We start from the raw sequence: 14,446 nt of genomic DNA, 5'->3' as shown, positions 1-14,446 counted from the left end.
CACAATGCTATTTAGGGATAGTAATTATTAATTCAAAGATATGCTTAGGATACAAAAAGGGATGTTTTTAATCAGGCATAGGAACTTTCAGATAAAAATCTGATTTCAGACTTTTTTCTCATATTGGATGTAATGTTAATTTTAATATTTTGTCATAGAAAACACACTACAAATTGGGATTTTTCTATATTCAGCTGCTCTCATCCGTTGTTATGTGTAATATGTTTATTTTGGTTTATAATTGGTTGCTGTTGACAAATATCATTCACGATGGGACGTCATATGTACAAACATAATTTATACATATTGTCCTTGACTCATGTGTGTGGGGTATTTGGGGTGTAAACATTGCTGCTGGTTTGTAAATTATTTGGCTTCATTACGGTTTCAGTTTTCTTTGGTTACGTTAACTAGTATTTTTAGTTTAATTTACCAGTTTAAAGTCAAATATATATTGTAGATATAGCTACAAAATATTCATAATATATATATATATATATATGTAGTTTTCACTTAGAAATTTACTTCTATTTACAAAATAATATCGTATCATTCTGCATGCAAAAAAATGATTAAATGCATCCATTTGTTGTTTGATATTTCTGAGAATTTGAGAATTAATTTTGGCCAAAATCAAATTGACATCTATTAAAACAACCCTACATGTATTCTCTTGTCAAACAATGAAATATTGATAACATATACATTTGGATATATAAAGCCATTTATCAATTGTGATGTAGATTCACGTGTTTTTACATCTAGAAGTATTATAATAGTTTTTTTTTTTTACTTTGCATATAATTTGTTGGAGCCTGGGTTGCTAGTTAATATGTTAATTAGTATTTTTCAATTGTTTTGATTGGCTAATGTTTTTCAGCAAAATCGGTGTACATTATAAAGTTATGAACTGGTTTGTTTGATTGGGCTTTGATTGGGGATTCATTAAAAGACACTGGTAACTAGATCATTTGAAATTCGTTAAGTTTCCTTTTTCGAAATGAGCAGTAATTTCCAGTTACATTTGTTAGAAGTAGTTTTTATTTTAATGGCTGTACAACACATTTATTTTCCTAATTTCTTTCCTCAGTTTTGGCAATTATCAGTACTATTTTTAAATATGTGTACCAGGTAAATGAATGAATGATAGGAGAGATGTTTTGTGAACATTTCACAGAAATAGTCCAAAGGAATTTGTCTCAAAGGTTTACAAGTCTTGTTCAGTTATCTCATAATTTCCTCCTTCCCCAAATAGACCTGGCAGCTTGAAATGCTAGAGTAAATGAGCAGTGTTAAGAGGCATACATTTTAAACACTGTTTTAAACATATTTAAGGAAATTGACAGGTTATGGAGTATTGCTAATAAGTGTATTATAAATAGGTAATGCTTAGATTAAGTTTAAAGTTGAAGATATTGAAACATGAATAGACTTCTTTTTTGGTCAAATATCACCCTGCAATATATAATACCTTGGGGTGTGGGTTGGGTTCAACTTGCTTCAATCACTTGGAAAACAGTTAAAATTTGATAGTTAATATATTTATAATGTAAAAAATATTTTTTTTTCTAAAGGTCTGATAGAATATTAAAAATAAAAGAATTTCATTATAATTATCACCACTATTATTGATAACAAAAAGATATGTCTTCAAGGACAGATGTCAAGGTCACTTCAGTTTGAAGGACAGATGTCAAGGTCGCTTCAGTTTGAAGGACAGGTGTCAAGGTCACTTCAGGTTGAAGGACAGATGTCAAGGTCACTTCAGGTTGAAGGACAGATGTCAAGGTCATTTTAGGTTGAAGGACAGATGTCAAGGTCACTTCAGGTTGAAGGACAGATGTCAAGGTCATTTTAGGTTGAAGGACAGATGTCAAGGTCACTTTAGTTTGAAGGATAGATGTCAAGGTCACTTCCCTTTGACTATTGTTTGAGAAGCGGCAGTGACAACTGCTGTTGATGGTATCATCCTTGTTAAATACTCAGTCCTTTACTTCTACAGTATAACTATTTTATTTTAAGGATATTATTTTAAACAATTTCAAAATATTGATGATCAATCTTCTAGTATCATTTAATTTCAATCTATTTTGAAGTCCTCCTTGTCCTGTTGTATATCTATAAAAACATACATTTTATAAGGCTTTCTTTACTTAACAGGTAAGTTTCATCATGATTTAGAGTTAACTTATTATGTAATATTCACCAAGTAGCTTAAGAAAAGTAATAGATACAATATATTTGATGTATTCAGTGAGTTTTAGAGAAGTAATTCACTTTTGACTTTTTATTACAGAGAAGGCTTTCCTATTCAGCCCAGTCAGACCGGCTTCTGTAAAGTTTACCATTGTACCCCACTTTTAACTAACAACAGAGACAAACGCGGCCTCGCGCTAGACGGTAAACTCAAACACGAGGATACCAACTTAGCATCCTCTACCATGTAAGTCTTTCTCTTTCAGATTGCTTCATATATACTCCATACTTCAAATTTACTCCATGCTTCAAACACAAACATACTCCATACTTCAAATATACTCCATGCTTCAAATATACTCCATACTTCAAGCATACTTCATACTTCAAATATACTCCATACTTCAAAATTACTCCATGCTTCAAACACAAACATACTCCATACTTCAACTATACTCCATACTTCAAAATTACTCCATGCTTCAAATATACCCCATACTTCAAATATACTCCATTCTTCAAACATACTCAATACTTCAAATATACTCCATGCTTTAAACGTACTCCATGCTTCAAACAAACTCAATACTTCAAATATACTCCATGCTTCAACCAAACTTCATACTTTTACAGATTATTAGCTCACCTGGTCCAAAGGACCAAGGTGAGCTTATGCCATACCGTTGCGTCCGTCGTCCGTCCATCCGTCAACAATTGACTTCTTCTTCATAACTACTTATCAGAATTTGACCAAATTTTGTCAGAAGCATCCCTATGGGGTGGCAACTACAAATTGTACAAATGGTGGGGCTGACCCCTAGGGGTCTGAGGGGCGGCGCCAAAAGGGGTCAATTTGGCTCTATTAATATAAACGACTTCTTCTCTGAAATCGAGCAATGGGTATTGCTCCTATTTGCCTGGTAGCATCACTATGGGGTGAGGATTCAAAATTGTACAAATGGTGGGGCTGACCCCCCAGGGGCCTGAGGGGCGGGGCCAAAATAGGTCAATATAGCTATATTGATATTAACAACTTCTCTAAAACAAAGCAATGGATATCGCTCATATTTGCCTGGTAGCATCACTATGGGGTGGGGATTCAAAATTGTACAAAAGGTGGGACTGACCCCCCAGGGGCCTGAGGGGCGGGGCCAAATGTGGTCAATTGGGCTATATTAATTTAAACGACTTCTTCTCTGAAACCAAGCAATGGATATTGCTCATATTTGCCTGGTAGCATCACTATTAGGTGGGGATTCAAAATTGTACAATTGATGGGGCTGACCCCCCAGGGGTCTTGAGGGGCGGGGCCAAAAGGGGTCAATTTGGCTCTATTAATATTAAGACTTCTTCTCTGAAACCAAACAAAGGATATTGTTCCTAATTGCCTGGTAGCATCACTATTGGGTGGGGATTCAAAATTGTACAAATGATGGGGCTGACCCCAGGGGCCTGAGGGGCGGGGCCAAATGTGGTCAATTGGGCTATATTTATTATATAAACGAATTCATCTCTGAAACCAAGCAAAAGATATTGCTCATATTTGACTGTGAGCATCCCTTTGGGGTCGGAATTCAAAATTATACAAATAGTTGAATCGACCTCCCTCGGGGCTGAGAGGCGGTGCCAAAAGGGGTCATTTTGGCAGAATTGATATAAACAACTTTTTCTCTGAAACTAAGCAATGGATATCTCAAATTCAAAATTAAACAAATGACAGGGCCTGAGGGGTCGAGGGACGGGCCAAAAGCGGTCAATTTGGTTAAATTGATATAAACAACCTCTTCTCTGAAACTAAGCAATGGATAACACTAGTGGTGCGCCGATCATCGATTATAATCGGTTGACGAATCGAATGCACCTTCGATTTCGACCATCGATTTCCGTTTTTCAAGAATCGATCATCGAACGTGCCCGAATCAAGGGAAGTCACTCTAATGTTATAACCTTAGAATAAAGATGGCGGACGGCTGCCTCGTCGTCGACGACTCCGTTGCAATTGCCACTACAACGGATACTGATACAGAGCTTATAATTCGACCACCCGGGGTTGGAAAGGCAAAGTCAAAAGTATGGAATATATATGCATTCCGCATAATAAAAAAAAGAATGGGGTCCTTCTAGAAAAAACCTTGACAGGACGGTCGCTGTTTGCCGCCTTTGTAAGAAATGTTACAAAAATACAAGTACAGTCAAACTTCGATGTTTCGAAGTTCAAGGGACTAACAGAAAAACTTCGAAACAGCGGGACTTCGAATTATTCATGGTTGACAATAGATCGATGTTTTCTTGATAATGACCATATATGTTAACTACGTTACATGTCCTCTGTGTCTTCGTGATGATCGTCGCCTGTCAGGCTCAAAAGTTAATTTATACCTCAAACACAACAAAATAAAAATACTTTTCATTAATTATACCTAAGCATTTTATTAATTAAACAAACTATGTATCGGTTACAAAACACTTATATCGCGTCTTATTATACGTCCCTGGTTTAACAGATAAAGCAAAAGAAGTACAATGCACACTTACGTAAGTCGTTAGGCTTTTCTGCTAAAGACACGCGCGGTTACGTTATGTGCATATAAAATACGGAATGCCGATCGGTTGGAGAATGCATGATTGATTGACAAATAATCGATTTACTTGGATATTTATGTATAAGTTTGCAATGTGACACTTATGAGTGAAGACATCGCTAATTGTTTGTGTTTAAAATCGGTCCGCTTGTTTTATAGTTCCGTAAAATTTACTCACCGACCGCTGATTTCAATGGCGGCGAAGATTATCAGAGACGACTACCGAAATGTTTTACCGGAGTGATTAAATGTCATGGCTTCTAAATACACCTTTTATCTATCAATTTGGTCTGATTATTAATTAACCCCATGATCGGGAGTGACAACACACGCTATCGTTATCCCTATTGTCAGTCAGGGCATCTAGGGGAGAAGTGTTAAATCTTGCCGCGGGGGTCACGACCAACACCTGTCCAGTGGTCAGTACAGGTAAACTTTTGTTCGAATCATGAGATGTCAGTTACCTATGACATCATAGCTAACGGGCCATGAAAAAAGTTCGATACATCGAAAACTTCGATTTATAAAAATTCGAATCATGCATAGGTTCGTTAGTAGCGTTATATAGTAAGGAAATTCGGGACCAAGCAAAAAGTTCGATACAGCGAGAAATTCGAATCATCGAAGTTCGAATCATCGAGGTTTGACTGTAGCTACATTTCGGTATTTGATAGTATTAGATAGTGAAAGACTTATAAAATGACTCCATCTGTTTATTATTTTCGATAATAAGTAGCCCTGCAGGAATCATTTGGTTTCTTAATGATAAGTTTTAGCATATTTTATATATATTAGCTGAGTAATGAGGTATGTTTCTGCTAGGTATAAGGGAAACAGTCCAGCCACATTGCTCAATCCCTGCATACTTATATAATCTCGCAATAGGCAATACACAATCTACATTCTACAAAGAAGCACATTTTTATTTATATTTTATAATTGCATACTGTAATATTAATAGATAAATTTATGGTTTACCACAATATTTGAAATTAACATTTATTCACTGAACTGTTAAGTTATGTTTCCAATTTATATTTTTGTTAAATCAAGGAAAGTGGATTTGTTAATTAGTTGTTACTTAATCTGTTGAATAAAACTTTGCTAGTTATAATATTTTTTCTCATATATAGGTTTCTGAAACTTTCTTCGTCAGTTTTGGAAGTCCCAACTATTTGGCCATTGGTAGACAAATTAAAAGCGCTAATAATTGCATTTCATGCATGATTAATAAAAAAAAACAAAAAAAAAACAACTCTGGTAGTCTGGTACAATTACAATGTAAATATCCAATGCAAATAATGGCAATATCCATCAATGCATATTCAATGGGATAGAAGCTCTATGGCATCGCATCATTGCTCTTTTGTAATTCTTGATTTTATATGTGTACCTGCTCATATTGTATTCTACTACTTTTGCATCTAGAATTCAACGAAAAAAAGTTACAAAGACCATGTAGAAAATGAAAATGTCACTTTATTAACAAAAGTATATAATCATGGACAATTTCATGTTTTATAAACAAATCTGTGAAATCCAGATACTTTTACTGGACTTCATTCTTCTTGGATCATTAATATCTATTTTTTAAGTCATAGCTGTTGACCAAAAGTACAGTTGTAACTGTCTTTATCATTCAATCATACATTCATGTGCACCATCAACTAAGAAATAGGAATAATTACACTTGCAAAAGATAATTATTGATACACATTACATAACTAAATGATGATTAATAACTGAAACAAAACACTTGTGATTTAACCGATTATTAATCGGTTGACTACATCGGTTGTCCTATCCGATGCGATCCGATAATCGAAACAGATTTTCAACCGATGTCCCATCACTAGATATCACTCACATTTGTATGGTAGCATGGATGTTCATGGGGTGGGGATTCAAAATTGTACAAATCTTAGGGTTGACCCCACCAGGGGACTGAGGGGTGGGGCTAAAAGGGGTCAATTTAGCTAAATTGATATGATCAATCAGCAGATTCCCTATTAGGTTGCGCCAAAAGTCCATTTCATTTCATGAATTAATGCATTTTTTGTCATAAAAACCTCACGTACCCATATAAAATGCATATGATATATTGACATAGCAATACCAGTGACAATTATACTTAATCATCATTCTTGTTTCATATCTCGTGAAATCCAGGTGAGCGATACAGCCCCTCTGGGCCTCTTGTTACAGGATATGTCAGGGAACCTTTAGTTTTGCTGAAGTTTTATAGGTTGTGGTTGTCTATGAATTTTTAGATAAAAGTCTGATTTCAGACATTTTTTTTTCTCATGTTGGCTGTAATGTAAATGATAATTTTAATATTTCATCATTGAAAACACTACAAATTGTGATTTTAGACTTTTACATTCAGTTGCTCTCATCCCTGATATGTAAATAAACTGTCCTTGAGTATCCCTTCAATATCGCTCTATATGTTCATGGAATTATATACCAATGCTATGTAGATTCTTTTCTAGGTCACCACTGTGATCGCCAGTCTTATACACATTTCTATCATAACTAAACATTGCTTGATTTTACAGACATATCATACCTACTTGCGGGATACAAATTCTCCTTTTAACTCAGATATACTATAGTCTGGCTTTTCAGAATGACCCATTAACTGTATTTAATTACTTCCCTTTGAGAATTTTTTTTTTATAAATGTAAGATGAGATTTGACCAAATTTAGCGATAACAGGGAACACTCATGTGATCTGACAGTCAAAATGGAGGTTATTAGCACTTCTCTTGAAGCTCTTGTTTGTATCGTGGTCAAAGAGACGTTATGTCACTAGAATGTCAAGAATTATACACATTAATTGAAGGCATGTTTCTTATAACATTCAACATTGTTGTTTTTCCTCTACAGAATGGGAGATTCTAGTCAAAAAGAAAACTTGGGCATCGTTGTTTCCTACAAAGTCAAAGTCCGGTTAATCCTAGGATTTGGTTCCGGGTGAGTACTTAGTGTACAGAGCATAAACATTTGATGTATATATATTTTTATTTTCTTTTTCACTTATAGACATATATGAAGTACATTACAAAAATATAATGCAGAGCAATAGATTGACTTAAAAAAGAATAATGCTAAATAAAAACTACGATGCTGAGTTAGTCAAATAAGAACGGCAGTAATGGGAGAAAAAAAGATGGTGTCTTCTCCTTGACCTTTACACTTTGCCAAACCACATTCTCTCTAGGTACTTTTCCAGGTGCTTTCCTCCACCTCCAAAACTAGGCACATCCTTAAATGATCCTGGCTGTTAATATGACGATAAACAAATTAAAACAAACTTTGATTCATACTTTAATGCTGATCACTGATTTCTTGTTTTAGGGACCTGGCTGTGGAGTTACCGTTCACTTTGACACACCCCAAACCTCCCGAGTCCCCTCCTGTTTCTCGCCCAGTCAGCCTCACTCAACAAGATGGCGGGAAAGACGCACCTGTTGACACTAATCTCATCCAATTGGACACTAAGTATGTCGTTCGTAAAGGGGAACAACTCTAATTTCAATGGATCTCAAACATATGGAATTATTTCTTAGATTAAAATTGGAGAGTAGCATAGGGGAGATAACTGGCATACCAGTCATTGGAAGGGTGAATCATACTTATTTGTAGCGAGTTAGGAAAGGGAGATAATTCATTGTCATTTTAATCAGAAGGCACTTCACTCATAATAGTCTTCATTAGTAAGGCCCAGTGTGTGCATGTAAACATACAGAACGTCTGAAACTCATTACGTAACATTTAAAATTCAAAATTATTTTCACTGATACCTTCCTTTCAGCAAACAACAAGTCAATGTTGACATTGATGAATAGTGGGACGGTTAACGGTAACTACTGGTGAAATTGTCCCCGAATGCTGCCGTTTCCTAAATATCACACAATATATATATATACACACGTGTTGAACATAAATCATATTTTTGTTACATTTTTTCAAACCAACTTATCAGATAATCTGTTTTTGATTATTTTTATTCGTTTGTTTTGTTGATAATAAATGAAGCATGTTTAATGTTTTTTCCATGATGCAGAACTACATGTACATCATTTTATAGACAAGGGCGTTTGGAATACCTTTTTTCTTTAGTTTTTAAGAAATTATAGTCCAATTCAGCTTTCTATATGGATGTCTTGGTTTTCTTTCTGTCAACAAAATGGCCCCATATTATAATCGTGAGCACACATACTACGACCTATCACAGTTCATACTACATGTGTATCAGTGTGTCATTTCCTCTGCTTTATTTATAATTAAAAAATAGCTTGTTTTTCAAATGATCACTCATATGGAAATCAGGTTTATTTATAAGTAAGATTCAAAATAATGTGTACTTTCTAGACGTTTATGAATTAGAAACTGGTTTTTACATTATGCTAAATTTGTGTTTTTAAAATTTTCTGCTGTAAATGATACATGATATTTCTCTTGTGATTTGAAATCTGCCTGATGATTTTATTCTAAATAAGTAGAATTTCTTATGTATTAAATAAATGATTGTCTGACTTTGATCAGGAATACATGCTTGCCTACTATATTATACTAGAGTATTTCAGGCACATACATGTATTTGGGCTGCAGTAATTCAGTCAGTAGAGCATCAGAATGATATGACCTCGAGTGTGGGGTCCGACCCCTACAATGTACATATGATGGTTTGGGTTTATCGGGGATGATGGACCATCATATGTTGTCATAAGTGTGTCCTCAGATTCATTTTAAATCCTACAGCATCAGGCAAAGCCTCTGTAAGCTAAGGCTTCTCATAACTTTGGTATGATATATTCATTGAAATTATCTGACAATTAAACAAATAGTGTTGTGTCCTTATGCACGACACTTTACTTTACCCCATTGCTCAGAATAGCATATTGCAATAGTTACTTTTTTTGATGTTGTAGCCACCAGCTACTACAAAGATGCCATTTCTCAAAATGGCTATTATTTGCCATATCTTATAACCTTATAGCCCGGAAAACAAACTGACAGAAGACACATTGTCTCTCTACCAGTCTACATGTTAAGTTGGAAGAACAGTTTATGTTATCTAGACCACACAATCATCAATTTGATTCCATGAGATTCAATATTGATAGAAGAAATACATTATTGTTTTAATGTATTGGTGTAGTATGCCATCACTATTGTAATGGTTTAGTTCTCACCATATAGACACAGGTTACCACCTACACTACTCTATCAGCATTCCTGGTGATCACCAGCAGATTCCATACTTATGTAGTTTACAATGTCCAAATGCCAATATTTGCATACCGTAATTTTCACTGCCACTGCAGGTAAACCTGGTATATTGGATGATTTTTGTCTTGCCAACCTGAGTACAGTGTTTATTTTTACATCCAGGACATATGTGCAATTCTTGTTGTCAATATCTTAATTATTGTCGTTTTAGTTAGATTCAGTGATCTGAAAGTGAAGAGGTCTTTTTGTATATGTTTTCTTATTTCACTGTGATCAGTTATTTTATTGTTATTTTGTGATTACTTTCCTGTTTCAGTGGTGTGAGAACTGGTGACGACGATTTCATCTTTGAAGATTTTGCCCGTTTGCGACTGAAGGGCCATGACGGGGAAGATACTGAGGCTTAGCATTATTTGTGTTCAATGTTAATTGTATCTACAGAGACTGATATATTGACGGAGTTATCCCCCTTGACTGCTCTTCATCATCAAATACAAGATCTTTATGAGGAACTTAAATCAGGACGGTGATCAAACTTGTTAAGGTTCTTTTTTCCTATTGGGTAAAAACTTTTGCAGATTTATAAAAAAAATATCATAGTTTTCAAAATTCATTTTGTTGCTATGTTATGAGTGTATGATGCTATTTTAGTGATTTTGTCTGTGAAATATGTTTAATGTGAAACGCATCCTTCGCTAAAGTGGATTTAGTGTTCATGAAAATTGTCATCTATGAAAATATTGATATGTGATGAAAAAAGAACCTTTACAATGAATCTAGATGTGATTTTAGACTTCAGGCTTAGAACACCATATGATGTTGTGGGTCTTCTCTCCATATGTTTGTGTATAAAGACATTTTATGCAATGAACATGTGATTTTGTTCACTGGGGGAAAACGGAATTTTATGGATTAGTGAATTTCACAGGTGAAAGTTTTTAATTGTGAATGTGGATCCTCAGCATGAAAAAGCACCTGATTGTAGCAGTGCTGTGAAAGCCACATCAATGTGGATCATAGTTACGCTATAAATAAAGATTTGCTATAAAAGGGAGAGTTAACGACTTTGAAACTCTTCATGTAAAAGTTGCATGTAAATGTTTGGCTGAAATCAGCGATAAAACTCATGTTTCACAGTTATCATCAAATTTGAGAAGTTCTGAAATTATATTTTGCAGTTTGGCAATTGAATTTATCTTAAACGGACTGTAATTGTAAAACGTAATCTCTGTTAATGTCTGAATCTCATTTTAAGTTGAGTTTCATGAATGTAGAATTGCATCACACAGCTGTTCTGTTCTTCTTGGACTCCTCAGGGATGCTGAGTTAAAGGCAAAATTGTTAAAATCCAAGAGAAAAAATTGAAATTGATCTAAACAAATGTTAAAAACTTATAATCTGTTAGCCTGGTACAATTACTACTGGTGTTTTACACCACAGTTTAGCTTTTAGTTGGCTCTGATAAAACTTTGATATTATGAATAAATACTCCTTTGTCGTTCAGAATCATGTAAGTAATAAATTGTAAAGGAAATGTACTAGTAGTCACAAAAGAAATTTCTGGATCAATACAATTAATCAACAATCCTATAAAATTTGTGACACTTGATTTAACTTTCAAATTTAAGTCATTTCTGAAAAGTACAATTTTTTCTTCACATTTAAAGATGTCTTGAACAGTCCAAGTGATTTAGAATTAATAGGATAACATTTCATTACCAGAATCAAGAAGTTTAAACAATAAAAACAAAATATAACATGTAAAATGCAAAATAAAATACCCCAAAACAAATAAAAAAATGTTTTCAGAGGGTTCCACATTTCAGAAACGTTAAAACTTATTACAAAGCCAAATAAATTTTCTAAAATTTGATCATAATTGTGAAACTTAGACATGTACCGATGGTTCAGAGAGACAATATTTTCATGGCACAAGGTTTTCAATACAATGATGAAAATGTTATTTATATATATGTATAAATATATCTATATGTAGTGGTGGCCACCATGCTCCTAAGACAGTAGTTATTTGTAAACATCCCTTGAAGCAAACTGTATTTTTCAGTGTTGTACAATGCTAAGTGTACTTCTTGTTGTGGGCTGTCAAATGTTGATGCGTCCAACACTTTACTTCGGTTGTCTCCCTTGTGTCACTCAGGGCGGCGGGTATTCCGATCGGGCTTGGAACATGGACCATTCACACATCGTTCTCAAACTCTCCCATAAATAGCTGATATCAAGCTGGAGGAGTTTCCGATAAATGGACAAATTTTGTTTGTTGTGTATCTGTAAGACTGGACTCTTGGAAAAGTTCGAAGTTTTAATCGTTTAAATATTATGCCTTTGAGGCATGATTCAAATGAAAGACTGGTATTAACTTCGTAAATAAAAAAAAATTGAAATAAGTTCTTATTGTGAATTATTACAAATTGCATTAGACAACAATCAATGCAGCAGAAACTTCAGCATTTTAGTAGGGAATAGACACCATTAAAGATTTTAGACAAATGCCGATTCGATAAAAAATGTTATTATCTGTAAGATGTTACCTTCAAAAACAGACACATTCATGATTTTTGTTATTTCCAAGGTGTATCGGTAAGAATGTGTTTAGATTGAGGTCCTCCTTTTAAGACACATAAGATATCTGGTACAGTATACAAACTGGCTGAATTCTCGCCATTTATCATGGCAGATGAACTTTTACATCAGTAGCTATGATGTAAGTGTTTAGCCAAAATTGTTGTCAAATTGTGGCTGATGTTAAGAGGGCTGTTCTGCCCATAGTTCTTCATAAATGTGTTCCCTGATATTAGAAATTGTGGTCAGGTTTAATTATAGATAGGACTTTTATGTCAATTAAGGAAAATGGGTCAATTATCTAAATCTTTCTTATTGAAATAAGTTATCTGTTTTTGCTCATGTATTTGATTGGTGATATTTTGTTACTGTATAAATGCCATTGTGTGATACAATATACCTATACATTGTATCTCTGTAACTGAAGGTAGGAATAGAGGGTCTTATGTACTCAATGTTGGAATTTGTCACATTTCTATTACAAACATTTTTCTTAGAAAATGCAGATTGTTCATCTAGTTTTTGAATTAAAGAAAAAAAATCTTTATTTCAAATCAGGTTCATTTTAGAAACTAAATATTATTAATATTTATTTTGTTAATCTTCACTGATGAATTGTACATGTTCAGCAATTTATCAGTCAACTTATTCCTTTTCTGGTATGAAAATTGCCAATAGTGTTCAAGGGAATGCCTGTGACATTTTGGAATCCAAATAATTTACTCAATGTTGCATAGATAAAACAAATGAATTATAAGTAGGCTGTACAGGCCAATTGGGCCTCTTACTTGTAAATTTTAATGATTGATGAAAAAAAAACTTTCAACCTTGAAAAAAAAAAAATTCTATTTTAAGCTTTTAAAACTTTGAATATGTATTATCAATATATAGATGTTTTACCTATGAAAAATGGAATTTATGGATAGGAAGCTGGCTCATTGGTTAACAAACCAAATGATTTTAAGTTTTACATATACAATCTTAATAGCTGTTAACCGAAGTTCTATGAGTTATTGTTGAGGTTAGATTCCCCAAATTGTTGCATTTATTTAGAGAATTAAATGATTAAAGTGGTTGAGGGCAGACCAATGTGATAACTTGCAATAGACCAGTTTTCTGGATATTTAACAATTTAATAACTGTATTGCTCTGGAGATGTTCCGTACTACTTTAAATGATGTAGAAGAATTAAAAAGAGACTTACTAAAAACAAAAAATGAGAGAGTTAATTTCAAGATATTTTTAGGAGCAAGGGAGATAACATTTATTAGCAAGGGAAGTAACCCTGACCGCAATGTGTATCCCGTTCTATTTTTTCAGTGTATGTTTGTATCATGAAACATTGGCTTCTGTGTCTCCGATATTCACTATTTATCCGATGTCCATGGATCATCATACGTCCAGTCGGCCTTGTCCTCGTTTGTGAGGTAAACTTGTCACAGTCAGTGTGGAGTTTCCTTCAGATCTGAGGAAGATTTTGGTTAGTAACAGGATGTATGTCATTGTTATCATGTAGTATACCTACTGTGTGCATATAATATATATTTATAATCTGAATGTATTAAAACACCTGAAAATATTACATGTCTCTGTTATCTTTACTTTTAAAGTCTTCCTGAATGTGAGAGAGCAGAGAATTATTTTTCTGTTCAGTGAAAGTCCATTCTGCCTAATCCGACTTTTCATTTGTCCAGTCAGGGAGAGGTCAGTTTATTGACATTGTCATTTGCTTATGGCACGCGACACAATTTTAAGTTTCAAAATGTAACTCTGCGAATGTGACGATTCGTGGATATATGTATTTCAGCTGCTTAGTCCAACAGCTTTATACAAGTGTAGCTAGCTTTTG

The 14,446-nt window shown here is 34.1% G+C and overlaps 1 protein-coding gene across 2 annotated transcripts in view; it reads left to right on the top strand.

Annotated features, from left to right (window-relative positions):
• LOC117341695 (beta-arrestin-1-like) overlaps positions 1-14,177 on the top strand; it is a 76,813-nt gene extending 62,636 nt beyond the window's left edge. Inside the window, exons 10-14 of one of the 2 annotated variants that reach the window (XM_033903552.1) lie at positions 2,297-2,443; positions 7,669-7,755; positions 8,140-8,283; positions 8,597-8,644; positions 10,334-10,445. In XM_033903552.1, coding sequence (XP_033759443.1) covers positions 2,297-2,443; positions 7,669-7,755; positions 8,140-8,283; positions 8,597-8,630 — 412 coding nt within the window. In that variant the 3' untranslated portion in view covers positions 8,631-8,644; positions 10,334-10,445. Of the gene's footprint in view, positions 1-2,296; positions 2,444-7,668; positions 7,756-8,139; positions 8,284-8,596; positions 8,645-10,333 lie in introns of both variants that reach the window. The other variant, XM_033903551.1, reaches the window with a different exon arrangement.
• Positions 14,178-14,446: the final 269 nt, after the last annotated feature.

The sequence above is a fragment of the Pecten maximus genome, chromosome 14, assembly GCF_902652985.1.
Source record: "Pecten maximus chromosome 14, xPecMax1.1, whole genome shotgun sequence".
Lineage (NCBI taxonomy): Eukaryota > Metazoa > Mollusca > Bivalvia > Pectinida > Pectinidae > Pecten > Pecten maximus.
This window is presented reverse-complemented; position numbering and strand designations above follow the sequence as displayed.